Consider the following 17538-nt stretch of genomic DNA (forward strand, 5'->3'; position numbering starts at 1 on the left):
AAGCACAACTTTAGCTGGACTACCTGCAGTCATATAAAAACAATAACTGTGGTGTATGTATTAGTGTTGTTAGTCGCTCAGTTGTGTCTGATTCTTTAAGGCCCCGTGGACTGTAGTCTGCCAGGCTCCTCTGTCCATGTGATTGTCCAGGCAAGAATACTGGAGTGAGTTGCCATTCCCTTCTCTCAGGGATCTTCCTGACCCAGGGACTGAACCTGAATCTCTTGCATTGCAGGCAGATTCTTTACCATCTGAGCCACCAGGGAACTAAGTGTCAAATACAGGCTTGATTCCAAATACGTCACAGATAAAGTCCTTAAAGAGAGACAAAACAAATACATGGAACAATAAGCAAATATGAAACATGAAAATATGATGTAATTGAGTGCTAACTTGGGTAGTACCGTTCATACAGTTCATAAGTTTTATGATATTGAATGACGAGATTAAGGTGAATTAAGAGTCTTCAGGACATACCAGACTTGACACCAGTTCTTGTGGGAAAAAAAAAAAATCACAGAATTTCCCAAAATGTGTTCTATGGAACATTGTTATGTGGAATAGTCTCAGTGCTGCATGTGAAAGGGATTCCAAGCGTAGTGGAATTTGGTCATGTTTTGGCCACCCACTATCTGAACCCCATTCCTGTATATTTGGGGGAAAGTCCTCATTTCATGAGTCCTTGCTGGAGATAGAGCTCTTTCCACTAGGGAAGCAGAACAGCAGGCATCTGCTTTCTCAAACACACCTTTCCCACACCCACCAGGCTCGGACCTGGGCGTGTGGCCTCAGTGATGCCTATCAGACCTGCTTTCCCCAGACTTTGATATGGAGCCAGTGATGCAGGGAGGCAGCTGTTCAGCAGCAACAGAGGCAGCACTGGGCGTCTGGGGATGGTCGTGGCAAAGGGGTGGTAGCACTTAAAACCTCCCGAAGGCTTCCTATTGTCCTTAGAGTAAAGCTCCCACTTCCCAATTGTGACTTTAAGACTCTTCAGGACCATCATGGCCTTTCAGGACCTCACACTCCAGCAAATCTGATTTTCCCTTAATCCTTCAGACTTGCACCTTGCCTTCTCTCTCTCTCTTTCTCTTTCCCTCCTTCCTCTCTTTTCTTCCTTGTGTGTGCTGTACTGTTCCCTTTGTTTGGACATTTCTCTTGCTTTGTCTTCATTTTTCTGGTTAATTTCTATTCATCCTTTAGGAAGATATTTCCCAGAAAGTCTGTGCCATGCACTTCCACAGCGACTTGAATGTTAATACACTTGCTTGTTGAATTGGGATTCCGTGTGCAAACATGTGATCTCAGTGAGGGCAAAGGCTATGTCGACACTGCTTAGTAATGTACCTCCCTGCCTGGGACAATGCCTGGCACAGGGTGGGGAGTCAAATATGTACTGAATGAACAAAGTCCATCCTAAAGGAGCTACAATCCAGACTGTGTATTGTTCTATATTCCTAGCCTGCCAATTATTATACCTATCATCATTGTTTTCTCATGTTTTTACTGGAATTTAAATGTTTAAAATAAAGTTTAAATCATAAGCCAAATGAGGAAAGAGTATATAAATGTATTTCTGTCCAGATGATTGCCTGCATAATGACATGGGTGAGACAAGGTCTGTAAAGCATGATTCTTAGGAAAGTGCTCTGAATACAAAATGCTGAGACGCTAAAATAGGGAATAAATAGTTTCCAAGGGGTAAACTGCTGTTTTTGATGAGATGAACGGGCTCCTCCAGGAAAGCTGGAAGCCAAACTGTGAAAGGAAATTAATATCCTATGTGAGATGGACTACACAGCCTTCTCCTCTGCTGGGGTAGTTGGGCTTGTGTGTCTCCACACATGGAAAACTGTCAGTCAACAGCTGATTAACTGGTGAACGTGCGATAGTGGGAAACTACCATCCCAACCCAGAGCCGGGTAGGGCAGCTCTGCTTCTACTCTGCCTGATACTCGGCAGGTCACAGAACATGGTCATCCATCTCCCATAGTCTAGGGAGATGGATAGTTTGGGTGTGACTGTTCCCATTCTACAGTTGAGGAAACTGAGAATTTAAGTGATTTGTCCAAAGTCCCTCAGATAGTAGATGTAATACCAGAAATAAAATCCAGGTCTACGTGTCTTTCTGATAGCAGAGGTTTACAGAAGATGGTTTTCTAAGGCTGCATCAGGTAAAGTGAATTTTAAACAATCACATCAATAACTATAGGAATCACTTTAATGCTTATCTTAAAAAAAAAAAAAGTATGATTAAAGCAACTCAGTTCCCTGCAGGAGTTATGAAACTCATGGATGAAATGCTTCATTTACTAGGACTTTCTAGCTTCTAATAAGAAAAGGATTCAGAACTGCAAGGTCACTTTTCTCCAGGGCAGCTCTTTTCACTCAGTAGTCACATAATGGACTCTGTCAGCAGCGTGTCTTCATTCAGCATGAAGGCTCTTGGCATGGAGATACAGGTTGGAGATCAGCTGCTGGTCAGGAAAAGATGCAGAGTCCTGGAGATTTCACTACCTAAAAAGTCTACAAATCTAATGTTACAGATTGATTTATGCCCTCCTCCCCAGATAATGTTGAATGGCTAACCCCCAGGACCTGTGAATGTAATCTTATTGGGAAGAAGGGTCTTTGCAGATGTAGTTAGATTAAGATGAGGTCATTAAGATGGGCCCTAATTCAATTTGACTGAAATCCTTATAAAAAGAGAGAGACGTGCACAGAGAGGAGAACAGAATGTGAAACACACCCCCCGACAGAACGCCATGATGACAGCGACAGGGACTGCACTGATGCAGCTGCAGGCCGAGGAACCTCAAGGGCTGACCGTCACCACCAGAATCAGGAAGCGGCAAGAAAGCAAAGGATTCTACCAGACTCTCAGAGGGAGCATGGCCTGGCTGACATCTTGATTTCAGATCTACTCTCTGGAACTGTGAGAGAATACATTTTTGTTGTTTTAAGAACCAGTTTGTGATACTTTCTTATGGCAGCCCTAGAAAATTCATAGACCTAATAACACGGAATTCTAGGCTGGCACATTACTGTCCAGTGCAGTCCTGGCTTCATCTTCATTTTTCTTTTCCAGGGAAGAGCAATGCAGAAATGAGCCATGTTAATCAGACCAAAGATAATGTAAGGTTCTCCAGCCAGTCAAAAGAGAGAGAGAGAGGGAGGGAGAGAGGGAGGCTGTAATCAGTGAAGTTAATATAAGCAGGTCAATCACTAGTAAGATCAGACTATAGCAAAATGAGTCAGGAGAGCAATGAGGGTAAGGTTTGGAGACTGTTTGCCACATCCCTGAATAACAAAGAACCTGTATACAGAATTTAATATACAGAGAATACTGGTGGTCCAGTGGTTAGGAGAATCCCAGGGACGGGGGAGCCTGGCGGGCTGCCGTCTCTGGGGTCGCACAGAGTCGGACACGACGGAAGCGACTTGGCAGCAGCAGCAGCAGTGGTTAGGACCTAGCACTTTCACTGCCAGGGCTGGGGTTCAATCCCTGGTTGAGGAACTAAGATTCCGCAAGTCGTGCAGCCAAAACGAAAACAGAGAACCTGTATAAAATGTAAAAGTGACAGTTGTTGCTCAGAAGTAGGCAAACGCAAATGCTAGTGCACCGGGCTCCTTGATGATGATGATGGTGTTGACATACTTCATACGATAAACAAGAGTAGAAAATAATATAACAAACACTTATGTACCCACAACTTCAAGAAGCAAAAAGATGATCAGAATTCCCTACTTACCCCTGCCCATCCTCTTCCTTCATCCCCCAAAGTAACCATTATAGGGATGTAATTTTTCATAGGTCTCTTGATTTATGCACATCTTACAATAAAGCAAGGACTGAAAGTTTTCTATACCATTCTTTCAAGGACATTTATATAGCGAACACCTCGGAAGACAGAGATGGAACAAAGGTCAGGCAGGCTTTCTGCCCATGTTGTGACCAGACTAATAAAGTCCTTGCCTCTAACTCCTCTAAGACTCAGGAGTCTGGGTCTTCTATCAGTATTGATGAAACTGTGGCAAATGGGGTAAAGTCTCAGATTTTTCCAAGTTTTTTAAGACAATGGTCTTAAATTTGGTGTTTATTATTTCCATGTATATATATTTTTTATTAAAGACAGACAGAAATATAGACAGACAAGTTAGATAGATCCTGTTTTGCTTATTTACAAAGTTTTTGTAAATAGGTTCATTCGATATGTATCCTTCAGCAACTTTCTCTTAATTTGTCTCCTTTAGTGTTTCATACTCATCCATATTCTAGTTCATTCATTTCATTCTTGTTGATGACTCCTTGTGCGTATGTAAGAGTTTTCCTTGTGTACAAACTTAGGAGTGGAAATGCTGGAATGTAATGTGAAACCATCTTCAGCTTTAGTACATATTGCCAATTTGCTCTCTGATATGGTTGTACCTAACATTTTCATAAGCAATATACAAGAGTTCCTATTTTTCTCCATTCTTGGAAATGTGGTATTGTCATACCTTTGTCTTTACCTATCTGATGAGTATAAAGTATTCCCATCTTTTCACATGTTCTTTGGTCATTCTTCTCTTCAGTTGATGTTTATATTCTTCACCCATTTTTTCCATTGGGTTACTGTGTTTTTCTATGAGTTTTCAGGATTCTTTATATATTCAAGATACTGATGCTTTGTCTGTTCAGTTCAGTTGCTCAGTCATGTCCAACTCTTTGCGACCCTGTGAAACGCAACACGCCAGGCCTCCCTGTTCATCACCAACTCCCGGAGTCCACCCAAACCCATATCCATTGAGTTGGTGATGCCATCCAACCTCTGTTGTCCCCTTCTCCTCCTGCCTTCAATCTTTCCCAGCATCAGGGTTTTTTCAAATGAGTCAGTTATTCGCAAAGTATTGGAGTTTCAGCTTCAGCATCAGTCCTTCCAATGAATATTCAGGCATGATTTCCTTTAGGATGGACTGGTTGGATCTCCTTGCAGTCCAAGGGACTCTCAAGAGTCTTCTCCAACACTACAGTTCAAAAGAATCAATTCTTCGGCGCTCAACTTTCTTTATAGTCCAACTCTCACATCCATACATGACTACAGGAAAAATCATAGCTTTGACTAGACAGACCTTTGTTGGCAAAGTAATGTCTCTGCTTTCTAATATGCTGTCTAGGCTGGTCATAACTTTTCTTCCAAGGACCAAGTGTCTTTTAATTTCATGGCTGCAGTCACCATCTGCAGTGATTTTGGAGCCCAAAAAAATAGTCTCTGGCTCCTCTTCTGTAAATGGAACCTTTGGACTAGATGATCTCCCTGAGTACCTTCCCAGATGTAAGTTTCTCTAACACTATCAGTCCAGGTTATGTGCACCAGCCAGGCAACAGCAGGACCTATGTGAACAGTCTCCACTTCACTATAACTTGGTAAGTGACTGACTAGCTTCTGGGTTTTTCACTCTAACTCCTCCACATGGGTAGCCACTTTGTCCTCTGGGTGCTCACAGCACCGCTCATGTTGCTACTATAACACCATCACATTATGCTTTTGATAATCACACCATCTGTCTCTGTGACTAGATCATGAGCTACACGAGGACAGGGTTGCCTGTAGTATATCCTTAGTACCTCCCATAGCTCCTGATTTAGTGAATGTTTGATGAATGATGGAGGGAGCATGGGCAGGTAGGAAGAAAGGATGGAAACAGAGAAGGCAGGGAGAGAGGGAGGAAGGAATAAAGGAGGGACAGAAGGACAATATACACCCAATGAACATAAGTTATTAAAACAGTTACCAAATCATTTCTATTTGTTTGTAAAAAATTTGTTCTGTGATGTTTGTAACATGAGGAAGAGGAACCATTAATGAATATTATTGTAGCTACTTTACATGTAGAATCAGTTTTTCAAGATCACATCATAAAACAATGGTATGCCTAATAATTGTGTGTGTGCTCAGTAGTGTCCGATTCTTTGCAACCCCAGGAACTGTAGTCCACCAGGTTCCTCCGTCCATGGGATTTCCCAGGCAAGAATACTGGAGCAGATTGCCATTTCCTCCTCCTGAGGATCTTCCCAGTCCAGGGATCAAACCTGCATCTGCTGCATTGGCAGGCGGAATCTTTACCACTGTGCCACCTGGGAAGCCCTAATAATGGAAACCAGTAATTTCTGATTTTTAATCTCATGTGGACTGCAAGGAGATCCAACCAGTCCATCCTAAAGGAGATCAGTCCTGGGTGTTCATTGGAAGGACTGATGTTGAAGCTGAAACTCCAATACTTTGGACACCTGATGACTCATTTGAAAAGACCTTGATGCTGGAAAAGATTGGGGGCAGGAGGAGAAGGGGATGACAAAGGATGAGATGGTTGGATGGCATCACCGACTCAATGGACATGGGTTTGGGTGGACTCCAGGAGTTGGTGATGGACAAGGAGACCTGGCGTGCTGCGGTTCATGGGGTTGCAAAGAGTCAGACATGACTCTTTGCAACTGAACTGAACTGAACTGAATTTCTAATTTTTAATCTCATGTTCCAATAAAGTCTCATTATTTTAGCAAAACCAAACTAGATCTTGAATTAAACTCACTTTTACCCTCTTTCTGCAACAGAGCTGCATTATTTGCAATTTTGAACTTTTCCCTACTGACATGTTCTAAAGGATTAAAAAGGGACTCTCTAAGCTTTAAGACCTTTCATAATTGTGATCTATATATTAGAGATGGGAATACTTCAGTACTTCTCCCCTCATAGTTATAATGCAATTCCCTACTTGTAGTAAACATAGTTAACAAGTTATATATATAAAAGTGCTTTTGTTGTCATGACAACAGGAAGCAGCAACAGAAGGGGAAATCTTGGCTCTTAAGAGTGGTCTTTTACAAGGTATCAGAGTCTGTTATGAATTCAATACCTTCATTTAGTTTTGCCTTTACATGGCTTGCTTCATTGCTGCAAAGATAATCTAACTTTCTCAGTTGAATATTGGCCTCTGGAAAAGCAACATCTGAACAGGGCTTTTAATCCTTTCCTGCGGGAGGGGTACATTATCTGCTCATCTTGAAAAACTTCCCAGTGTTTTCTACCTCTTATTCTAATATACTTTTTGCAATTTATTATGCCAGTATCTCTGAGGTTTGGTTTTGTTTTTTTAATTTTTAATTGAAGGATAATTACAGTGTTGTGTGTCTATTGAATATAAGCGAAGTGGCTCAGTCGTATCTGACTCTTTGCAACCCCATGGACTGTAGCCTACCAGGCTCCTCCATCCATGGAATTTTCCAGGCAAGAATACTGGAGTTGGTTGCCATTTTCTTCTCCAGGGTATCTTCCCAACCCAGGAATCAAACCCAGGTCTCCCACATTGCGGGCAGATGCTTTACCGTTTGAGCCACCAGCGAAGCCTAAACAGGTGAAAGTGAAAGTCACTCAGTCATGTTCGACTCTTTGCAACCCCATGGACTACACAGTCCAGGGATTTCTCTAGGCCAGAGTACTGGAGTGGTTAGTCTATCCCTTCTCCAGAGGATCTTCCCAACCTAGGGATTGAACGAGGGTCTCCTGCATTGCAGGCAGATTCTTTACCAACTGAGCTATCGGGGAAGCCAACACGGTGGCTTTTTAAAAAATTTATTTTTTTTATTTTATTAACAAAATTTATTCATTTATTTTAATTTATTTATTTTAATTGGAGGCTAATTACTTTACAATATTGTGGTGGTTTTTGCCATACATTGACATGAATCAGCCACAGGTGTACATGTGTCCCCCATCCCAAACCCCCCTCCCGCCTCCCTCCCCATCCCATCCCTCTGGGTTGTCTCAGTGTACTGACTTTGAGTGCCCTGTTTCATGCATCAAACTTGGACTGGCAATCTATTTCACATATGGTAATATACATGTTTCAATGCTATTCTCTCAAATCGTCCCACCCTTGCCTTCTCCCACAGAGTCCAAAAGTCTGTTCTTTATATCTGTGTCTCTTCTGAGGTTTTTTAAATCATAATTAGTAAGATCATTATTCAAAAATAAAAAGGTAAGTGGATTATGAGAGCCAGACTAGGAATGAAAGAGCGTGGAGATAAAGAGTGGGTTAGAGTAACCATGGCAGTAATTCATCTGCTCTGCTCCTCTTCAAGCAGACCTCTTTCCAGCTGGCCCCACCAGACACACTAGCTTCCAAACATGCTAGTGACACTGGTGCTCTCACGATTGTGCACCTTGTGAAAGTGTGGTAGTGAAAGCCACTCAGTTGTGCCTAACTCTTTGCAACCCCATGGACTATATAGTCCATGGAATTCTCCAGGCCAGAATACTGGAATGGGTAGCTTTTCCCTTCTCCAGTGGTTCTTCCCAACCCAGGGATTGAACCTAAGTCTCCCTCATTGCGGGCAGATTCTTTACCAACCGAGCCATCAGGGAAGCCCACAAGGGCAACTGGCAAGGTTGACAAATGGGGTCATCCACTAGACGGTTCCATTGGAACAGTACTTCCCAAAGTGTGGGCTCCAATTCGTGTGCGTCAGAATCTCCCTGCATTCTGTTAAAACACATTATTTTTAAGTTCTATTCCTGATCTGCCGAATCAGAAATGTTGAGTGTTGGGTTTGAGAGATTTGAATGCTAAAAAGCACACTAAAATTTGGGAACTACTGCCTTAGAGTGACGTTTGGGGAAAAAAAAAAAGGAGGGAAATCCTTCTGGCATTAAGTACATAAGAAGGGAGGAGGAGTCTGCAGCCTAGGTAATGAAAAGGGAAGCAGACAAGCTAGAGATAAAGCTGGCTCATTCACAGCTTTCCTTAGGCTTTTACCTTGGTTCTGACTACTATAGATTTAAGCCAGACGAAAGTGTGCTCTAAACATATGTGTTGTGGGTAATGCTGGTGTTGGTTTTTGAACCTGAAAAATGAGCCTGCTTCTAAGCTAACTCATTGTGCCAGCACCAGAGATGCCAAAGATGATGTTTTCAGCTTCCCAGAAGAGTCAGGCAGGCAAGCTAAATTAACTGTTAGAATATTGGGAGGTCCACATCCACAGTGAGATACCACTTCATACCCTTTAAGATTAAGTATTATCTAGAAGACAGACGGTAGTTAGTGTTGACAACGGTGTGGAGAAAGTTGAAACTTTTACATTGCTGATTATGTAAATTGCTAGAATGTTTAATGATGCACCTCTTTGGAAGACATTTTGGCAGTTCCTCAAAAAGTTAAACATCGGAGGACTTCCATGATGGTCCAGTGGTTAAGAATCCTCTTGCCAATGCAGGGGACATGGGTTTGATTCCTAGTCCTGGAGGATCCTGTATGCTCTGGGGCAACTAAGCCTGAGTGCGACAACTACTGAAGCCTGCATGCCCTAGAGCCGGGGATCCACATCAAGAGAAGCCATTGCAGTGAGCAGCCCACACACCACAGCCAGAGTATCCCTGGCTCGCTGCAAGTAGAGAAAGCCCACATGCAGCAATGAAGACCCAGTACAGTCAAAAATTAAAAACAAAAAGAAGTAAAATGTTTTAAGAGTTACCATGTCACCCAGAAATTATACTCCTAGGGATGCACTCAAAAGAACTGAAAACACTTGTTTACACAAGAACTTCTTTACAGATGTTCATAGCCCAAAAGTAGAAACAACCACAATTTCCATCAACTGACAAATAAACAAATGTGCTTTATTCATGCCATTGGAATATTACTGAGCAATAGACAGAAATGAAATATTGACACATAGACACATACTGCAACATGGAAGAACCTTGAAAACATTATGCTAACTGAAATGAGCCACACACAAGAAAGCATACATATTATTTCATAATATATGGAATAGGAAATCACCTACGTGAAATAGGCAAATCCCCAGAGACAGAAATTAAATTATTCGTTACCAGGCATTGTGGGAAGAAGGGAATGAGGAGTGACTACTAATGGGCACAGGGCTTCTTTAGCGGGGCAATAAAGTATTCTGGAGTTAGGTAGTGGTGATAGTTGCAGAGCCCTGTGAATACACTAAAACTACTGAATTTTATACTTTTAAGAGTGATTTGTGTGGTGTTATCTATGGTCATGTATGGATGTGAGAGCTGGACTGTGAAGAAGAACTGAGTGCCGAAGAATTGATGCTTTTGAACTGTGGTGTTGGGGAAGACTCTTGAGAGTCGCTAGGACTGCAAGGAGATCCAACCAGTCCATTCTGAAGGAGATCAGCCCTGGGATTTCTTTGGAAGGACTGATGCTAAAGCTGAAACTCCAGTACTTTGGCCATCTCATGCGAAGAGTTGACCCATTGGAAAAGACCCTGATGCTGGGAGGGATTGGGGGCAGGAGGAGAAGGGGACGACAGAGGATGAGATGGCTGGATGGCATCACTGACTTGATGGACGTGAGTCTCAGTGAACTCTGGGAGTTGGTGATGGACAGGGAGGCCTGGCGTGCTGCGATTCATGGGGTCAAAAACAGTTGGACACGACTGAGCGACTGATCTGATCTGATCTGATCTGATCTATGGCAAAACTAATACAATTATGTAAAGTTTAAAAATAAAATAAAATTTAAAAAAAAAGTTATGGGAGAAATGGCCAATAAAGGAGTCAATTTGACTACATGAAAAAAAAATGGTTTGGGGTTGTCTATAGGAAAAGCTAACTTCTGTTTTCTATTCACTCAATACTTCCAACATCAGATGTGTGGATCTTACACACATCAAGCAATTTGGTGACACCAGCTGTGTGTCCTATGATTCAGTTCGGTTCCGACAGGATCTACCTAAGGTCTGCATCAGATCCCATAGGTTAAGGGCTCAGTCCCACGAGACCACCCACCTCCCACTTCAGATGCCGATCACGTCTCGATTGTTACCCATGTGCTGACCAACCAGCTGTTAATCGGAGGTTGCTGTGACACCCCTCCCCCACCAGGTTTGATTAATTTGCTAAGCAGCTCACAGAAGAAATACACTTAATTTACTAGATTACTTGTTTATTATAAAAAGGATCCCCTGGAGTAGGAAATGGCAACCCACTCCAGAACTCTTGCCTGGAGAATCCCAAGGGCCGAGGAGCCTGGTAGGCTACAGCCCACAGGGTCGCAAAGAGTCAGACATGACTGAGCAATTAACACTTTCACTTTTAACTCAAGATGAGCAATATGGAAGAGGTGCATAGGATAAAGTCCAGAAGTGTCCTGAGCACAGAAGCTTCTGTTCCCATGGAGTTGGAGTTCTCCACCTTCCTGGTATTGGATGCATTCACCAACCTGGAAATTCTCCACACCTGTATCGTAGGAATTTTTATGGAGGCTTCATCCATAGGAATGACCAATTATTAACTCAATCTCCATTCCCCTCCACTTCTTGGATGATGGAGGCAGAGCTGAAAGTTCCGAGCTTCTAATCATGGCTAGGTCTTTTGGGTAACCAGCTCCCATTCTGAAGTTATCCAGAAGCCCACCTAGAATCTCTTCATTAGAACGAAAGAAACTCTTATCAGCCAGGAAATTCCAAGGGATTTAGGAGCTCTGTCAGGAGCCAGAAATAAGACCAAATATTAGAACAAAATATGCTACTAGTGCTCTTCAATTCAGTTTAGTTCAGATCAGTCGCTCAAGTCATGTCCCACTCTTTGTGACCCCATGAATCACAGCACGCCAGGCCTCCCTGTCCATCACCAACTCCTGGAGTTCACTCAAACTCACGTCCATTGAGTCAGTGATGCCATCCAGCCATCTCATCCTCTGTCATCCCCTTCTCCTCCTGCCCCCAATCCCTCCCAGCATCAGGGTCTTTTCCAATGAGTCAACTCTTCGCATGAGGTGGAGTTTCAGCTTTAGTATCAGTCCTTCCAATGAACACCCAGGACTTTATCACTTAGGAAATTACAAGGGTTTTTGGAAATCTGTTTCAGGAACTGGGGGCAAAGGCCACATTTTTTTCTATTATTTTATAGTGGTATTAACATGCTGTATTGAGGTAATCAAAGGCGACACAGCCCCCTCCAAGAGAGGGACATCTGTTTATTGAATGGGATAGAGAAATATCAAGGAAGACTTGCCCAAAAAGGACATTAGGGATGAGAATGAAATTAAAAGGCCATTGTAAAGTAATTAGCCTCCAATTAAAATAACTAAATTAAAAGGGCAGATATCGGAGACATAGCCCTTTTGAGAAACAGCAAGGAATTAGGCATGTGAGGGACTACCAGGCAAATAAACTAGAGAACAAGACAGTGATTAAGAAAAGTCCTGAGTGATTCAAACCAGTGGAGAAAAGATGAACTTGTTAATAGGTGGTGTTGGGAGAACTGGAGAGCCATATTGAAAAAAAAAAGACAAAATTAATATCATTCCTCATACCATAGACTAGTGTTAATCACAAAGGGATAGAGATTTAAGTATTAATAATATGATATCATAAAGTACTAGAAGAAAACACAGGCTTCAGCAACCTGGAGTGGTGAAAACTTTCTGGACTCTAATTCAAAATCCAAGGAAAAGACTGAGAGATGAAGTTACATGAATCTAATCAAGCCTAACTGCCAGTCTATAAAAAATACAAGGGATAAAGGAACTTGTTTAATGACACCAAAAGGTGCAACCAACAAAATCCAGAATATGAGTGTATCAGGTTTGTACTGCTTTGTGAGCAGCTTTATTCACCAAATAAATGCCAAAAGAGTGTTGTGGTGGGGAGTGTTGCCTTTAGATTAAAAGAGATTCAAAATACTTATTAACCAAATTAAATATATGGATCTTGTTTGTATTCAAAATTTTTTTAATACTGAAAAACACAATTTTTAAATAAATGAAGAAATTCAAACACTGTTTTCTTCTGAAGTCTCTCAATCATGTCCAACTCTTTGCGAACCCATGGACTTTACAGTCCATGAAATTCTCCAGGCCAGAATACTGGAGTAGGTAGCCTTTCCCTTCTCCAGGGGATTTTCCCAACCCAGGTATTGAACCCAGGTCTCCTGCATTGCAGGCAGATTCTTTACCAGCTGAGCCACAAGGAAAGCCCAAGAATACTGGAGTGGGTACCCTATCCCTTCTCCAGCGGATCTTCGAGACCCAGGAATTGAACCGGGGTCTCCTGCTTTGCAGGTGGATTCTTTACCAACTGAGCTATGAGGGAATCCCTGTGTTGGTATTGGATAATTTTCAAAATTACCATTAATTTTATTAAGTATGATAATGCTAATATGTTATATTAAAAAGAGGAGGCCTTATCTCTTAGAGATATGGATTGAAATATTTACAGATGAAATGGTATCATCTTTGGTATTTAAAATAATCAAAAAAAGATGTGTGTGGGAAATGGAGTTCAGTTCAGTCATGTCCAATTCTTTGTGACCCCAGGGACTGCAGCACACCAAACTTCTCTGTCCATTACCAACTCCCGGAGCTTACTCAAACTCATGTCCATTGAGTCAGTGATGCCATCCAACCATCTCATCCTCTGTCATCCCATTCTCCTCCTGCCTTCAATCTTTCCCAGCATCAGGGTCTTTTAAAGTGAATCAGTTCTTTGCATCAGGTGGCCAAAGTATTGGAGTTTCAGCTTCAGCATCAATCCTTCCAATGAATATTCAGGACTGATTTCCTTTAGGATTGACTGGTTGGATCTCCTTGCAGTCCAAGGGACTCTCAAGAGTCTTCTCCAACACCACAGTTCAAAAGCATCAATTCTTTGGCATTCAGCTTTCTTTATAGTCCAACTCTCACATTCATACATGACTACTGGAAAAACCATAGCTTTGACCAGACAGACCTTTGTTGGCAAAGTAATGTCTCTGCTTTTGAATATGCTGTCTAGGTTGGTCATAACTTTTCTTCCAAGGAGCAAGTGTCTCTTAATTTCATGACTGCAGTCACCATCTGCAGTGATTTTGGAGCCCCCCAAAATAAAATTTCACTGTTTCCACTGTTTCTCCATTTATTTGCCATGAAGTGATGGGACCAGATGCCATGATCTTAGTTTTCTGAATATTGAGTTTTAAGCCAACTTTTTCACTCTCCTCCTTCACTTTCATCAAGAGGCTCTTTAGTTCTTCTTCATTTTCTGCCATAAGGGTGGTGTCATCTGCATATCTGAGGTTATTGATATTTCTCTGGGCAATCTTGATTCCAGCTTGTGCTTCATCCAGCCCAGCATTTCTCATGATGTACTCTGCATAGAAGTTAAATAAGCAGGGTGACAATGTACAGCCTTGACGTACTCCTTTCCAGATTTGGAACCAGTCAGTTGTTCCATGTCCAGTTCTAACTGTTTGCTTCTTGACCTGCATATAGACTTCTCAGGAAACAGGTCAGGTGGTCTGAAATTCCCATCTCTTTAAGAATTTTCCACAGTTTGTTGTGATCCACACAGCATTTTCTAAAAACAACTTGAACATCTGAAAGTTCACGGTTCACGTATTGCTGAAGTCTGGCTTGGAGAATTTTGAGCATTACTTTGCTAGCGTGTGAGATGAGTGCAATTGTGGGGTAGTTTGAACATTCTTTGGCATTGCCTTTCTTTGGGATTGGAATGAAAAGGTGTAGATAAAATTAAATGGTACACTTTTAAAGATAATTATTAAAGCTGGATAAGAGTCAGACACAACTGAGTGAGTGACTGAACAGTAACAACAAAAGCTGGGTGATAAGTACATGAGTATTCATTATTCTGTTCTATCTTTTCATAAAAATACTATTCTCATTCCTTTGGAAGTAAATCTGAAAATTCTCAGATCCACTAAAGGCCTGATAAGCAAGGATAATGCCAAGCTGAAATTGGCATCTGAGGGGGTATAGCCCTGGGGATAAGAAGACTAGATAAGGCACCATCAGTGAGGGTCAAGGACTGGACCAGGTGGGTGTCATGAATGGGGGAGGGGAGGATCTGGGTATGGACACTATGAAGTTGGTAGAAGTGGTAGAACTTGATGACCTACTGATGGAGAATGCTACAGAAGTAGGAATCAGGGATGACTCAGGCTCAGAATGGCAAGGAAATTCAGAATTTCCCTGATGGTCCAGTGGTTAAGACTCAGCACATCCACTGCAGGGGGCATGAGTTTGATTTCCGGTCAGGGAAGTTCCGCATGCTGCAATGCAGCAACCCCCTCACTCCTCCAAAAAAAAGCAAGGAAATTCAGAAGACAGTAAAGTTAGAAGTGAAGGAAGTGACAGGTTCCACTTCAGACAGTTTGTCTTTGTGCCTGTGGAACATCCAGAGCTTAGGAAAGAAGTCTGAATTAGAGACATGGTGTTGGCATTGATCAGCTGCAGCATAATTTCCATGGAAACATGTAGCATGTGGGCACAAGAAAACACTCCCTTTGTGAGCAAGCTTTCTTCTCTAATTAATAAACTGATCTTGGACTATTGTTAACATTAAAAAGCAAAACTGGCTTCATCAAGGATGATATATGAGACCCAAGTAGTAATAATCTATATTACCCATGATACCCTGTTGGCTCTCAATTTCCATTTTGAACAGGTCATAGATCTTCCAGGTTTCACTGCAAGGCTTTCTCGTTTCATTTCTTTCCCCTACTTTTTCAAGAGAACACTAAGGCTTAAATGGGCTTTACTGGTGGCTCAGATGGTAAAGCATCTGCCTGCAATGCAGGAGACTTGGGTTCAATTCCTGGGTCGGGAAGATCTCCTGGAGAAGGAAATGGCAACCCACTTCAGTACTCTTACCTGGAGAATTCCATGGACGGAGGAGCCTGACTGTAGGCTACAGTCCATGGGGTAGCAAAGTGTCCGGACACAACTGAGAGAATTCACTTTCACTTTCAAGGCTTAAATACATTAGGGAGAAAACATCTCATATGAAAGATCAACTTTTTCTTACTTTGCCTTTTTTCTATTGTCTATAGTATAAATATTATAAACAGTGAAAACATTAGAACCATCTAGATCCAGGAGCATCATTCAATTTCCTATCTTTTAAACAACCATGATAGTTGTTTAAAACTATCCTTCTGTTTGTGTTAGTTGCTCAGTTGACGCTTTGCGATCCCATGGACTATAGCCCACCAGGCTCCTCTGTCCATGGGATTTCCCAGGCAAGAATACTAGAGTGGGTTGCCATTTCCTTCTCCAGGGAATCTTCCCCATCCAGGGATTGAACCCAGGCCTTCCGAATTGCAGGCAGATTCTTTACCATCTGAACCACCAGGGAACAAAGGAGCCGCTGGTTTAAAAAAGCATTTAGGGATTGATTACACCTTGGATAAAGGCAAAGAGAAGACTCTTCAGCCCCTATTATATCTGTGGCTAGGGGAACATCAGGCCATGTGTTAGGCTTTAACAAAACACGGCAATAACATTTTGGTTGAAAGCACAGAATGATTTTACAAGCCAAAATTAAAGTTTGTAAGCAGTTGAAGCCCTTGTAGGTCTTTTTTTTTTTTTTTCTATTTAAAGGTATTTGTATATTTACCATTTATATTCAGATAAGAGAAGCACGCTGACATCTTTCTTTTTCTGTTCTGGGCTTATTCTCCTAATCTTGTGTTGACTGCCCGATTCAAACTCTTCAGCCTGCTGTTCAACACCTCCATAATTTGGCTTCACCCAAAATGACTTAAATCAGAATTTTGAGGGTTGGATGCAGGCATCTGTTTGTTTTCTAATCTCCCCTGGGGATTGTCCGGCAGTGTTGAAACTGACTGGTTACAGTATGAATGAGGAGAAGACAGCTGGGATATTTGGAGTATCTATGAAAGTGAAAGTAGTCGCTCAGTCATGTCCAACTCTTTGTGACCCCATGGACTGTAGCCCGCCAGACCCCTCTGTCCATGGGATTCCCCAGACAAGAATACTGGAGTGGGTTATGGTCAGCAGCAAATGTAGGAACTGAAGTTTTTCAGAACTTCTGGTGGCAGCTATGATGTACATGTCTGTGCGCGTGTGATCTGTGTTTGCTGTGTCTCTGCCCTGCTCGTAGGTGACTGCCGTGCGGGTGTACGTGAACAGCTCCTCCGAAAACCTCGACTACCCGGTCCTGGTTGTGGTTCGCCAGCAGAAAGAGGTGCTGTCCTGGCAGGTTCCTCTGCTCTTCCAAGGACTGTAAGTGAATCTTGCCTTGACAGCATCATTACATTTGTTTTCCTTCAACATCCTAGACTTCAACTGCTCTTTTCCCTAGAGAAATCAGATGTTTGACTCGTTGACATAGTATGCATGCTGAGTGCAAACAGTTGACATGCTACCTGCCCTGACCGGTTCAGCTCTGTCCAGCGTCTCTCCTTTTTGATAATCTCTGATAAGAACCTAGAATTGTAGCACCTGAAGAATGTCTTGGTTGGTTAGTGGGTCATCCATGGAGGACAGGGCTAGGCCTTGCAGTCATCTTAAGTGAGTAACAGCTCCCATTCTTCACAATGTTCACCGAGTGTGCTTTCTTTATCCCATAATATTTATTGAGCATTACTAAATGATCGATGCTGGGGATACAGTGGTGGGAAACAACAATGAAGTCTCTTCCTCATGAAGTTTCTATTTTCTCAGGGGACACTATATAGGGCATTAGAGCACTAGCAAGAACAAACCAGAAAGCATGCAGAC

At 42.2% G+C, this 17538-nt stretch overlaps 1 protein-coding gene across 9 annotated transcripts in view; it reads left to right on the forward strand.

Moving 5' to 3' along the window:
* Nucleotides 1-17538, forward strand: part of SIDT1 (SID1 transmembrane family member 1) — a 103360-nt gene that overhangs the window by 18983 nt on the left and 66839 nt on the right. For 7 of the 9 annotated variants that reach the window (XM_044941937.2, XM_044941933.2, XM_044941940.2 and 4 more), the window contains exon 2: nucleotides 16919-17040. The exons of the other annotated variants lie outside the window; for them this stretch is intronic. In XM_044941937.2, coding sequence (XP_044797872.2) covers nucleotides 16919-17040 — 122 coding nt within the window. The remainder of the gene's footprint in view (nucleotides 1-16918; nucleotides 17041-17538) is intronic. 9 annotated transcript variants of the gene reach the window in all.

This window comes from Bubalus bubalis, chromosome 1 (genome assembly GCF_019923935.1).
Source record: "Bubalus bubalis isolate 160015118507 breed Murrah chromosome 1, NDDB_SH_1, whole genome shotgun sequence".
Classification (NCBI taxonomy): Eukaryota; Metazoa; Chordata; class Mammalia; order Artiodactyla; family Bovidae; genus Bubalus; species Bubalus bubalis.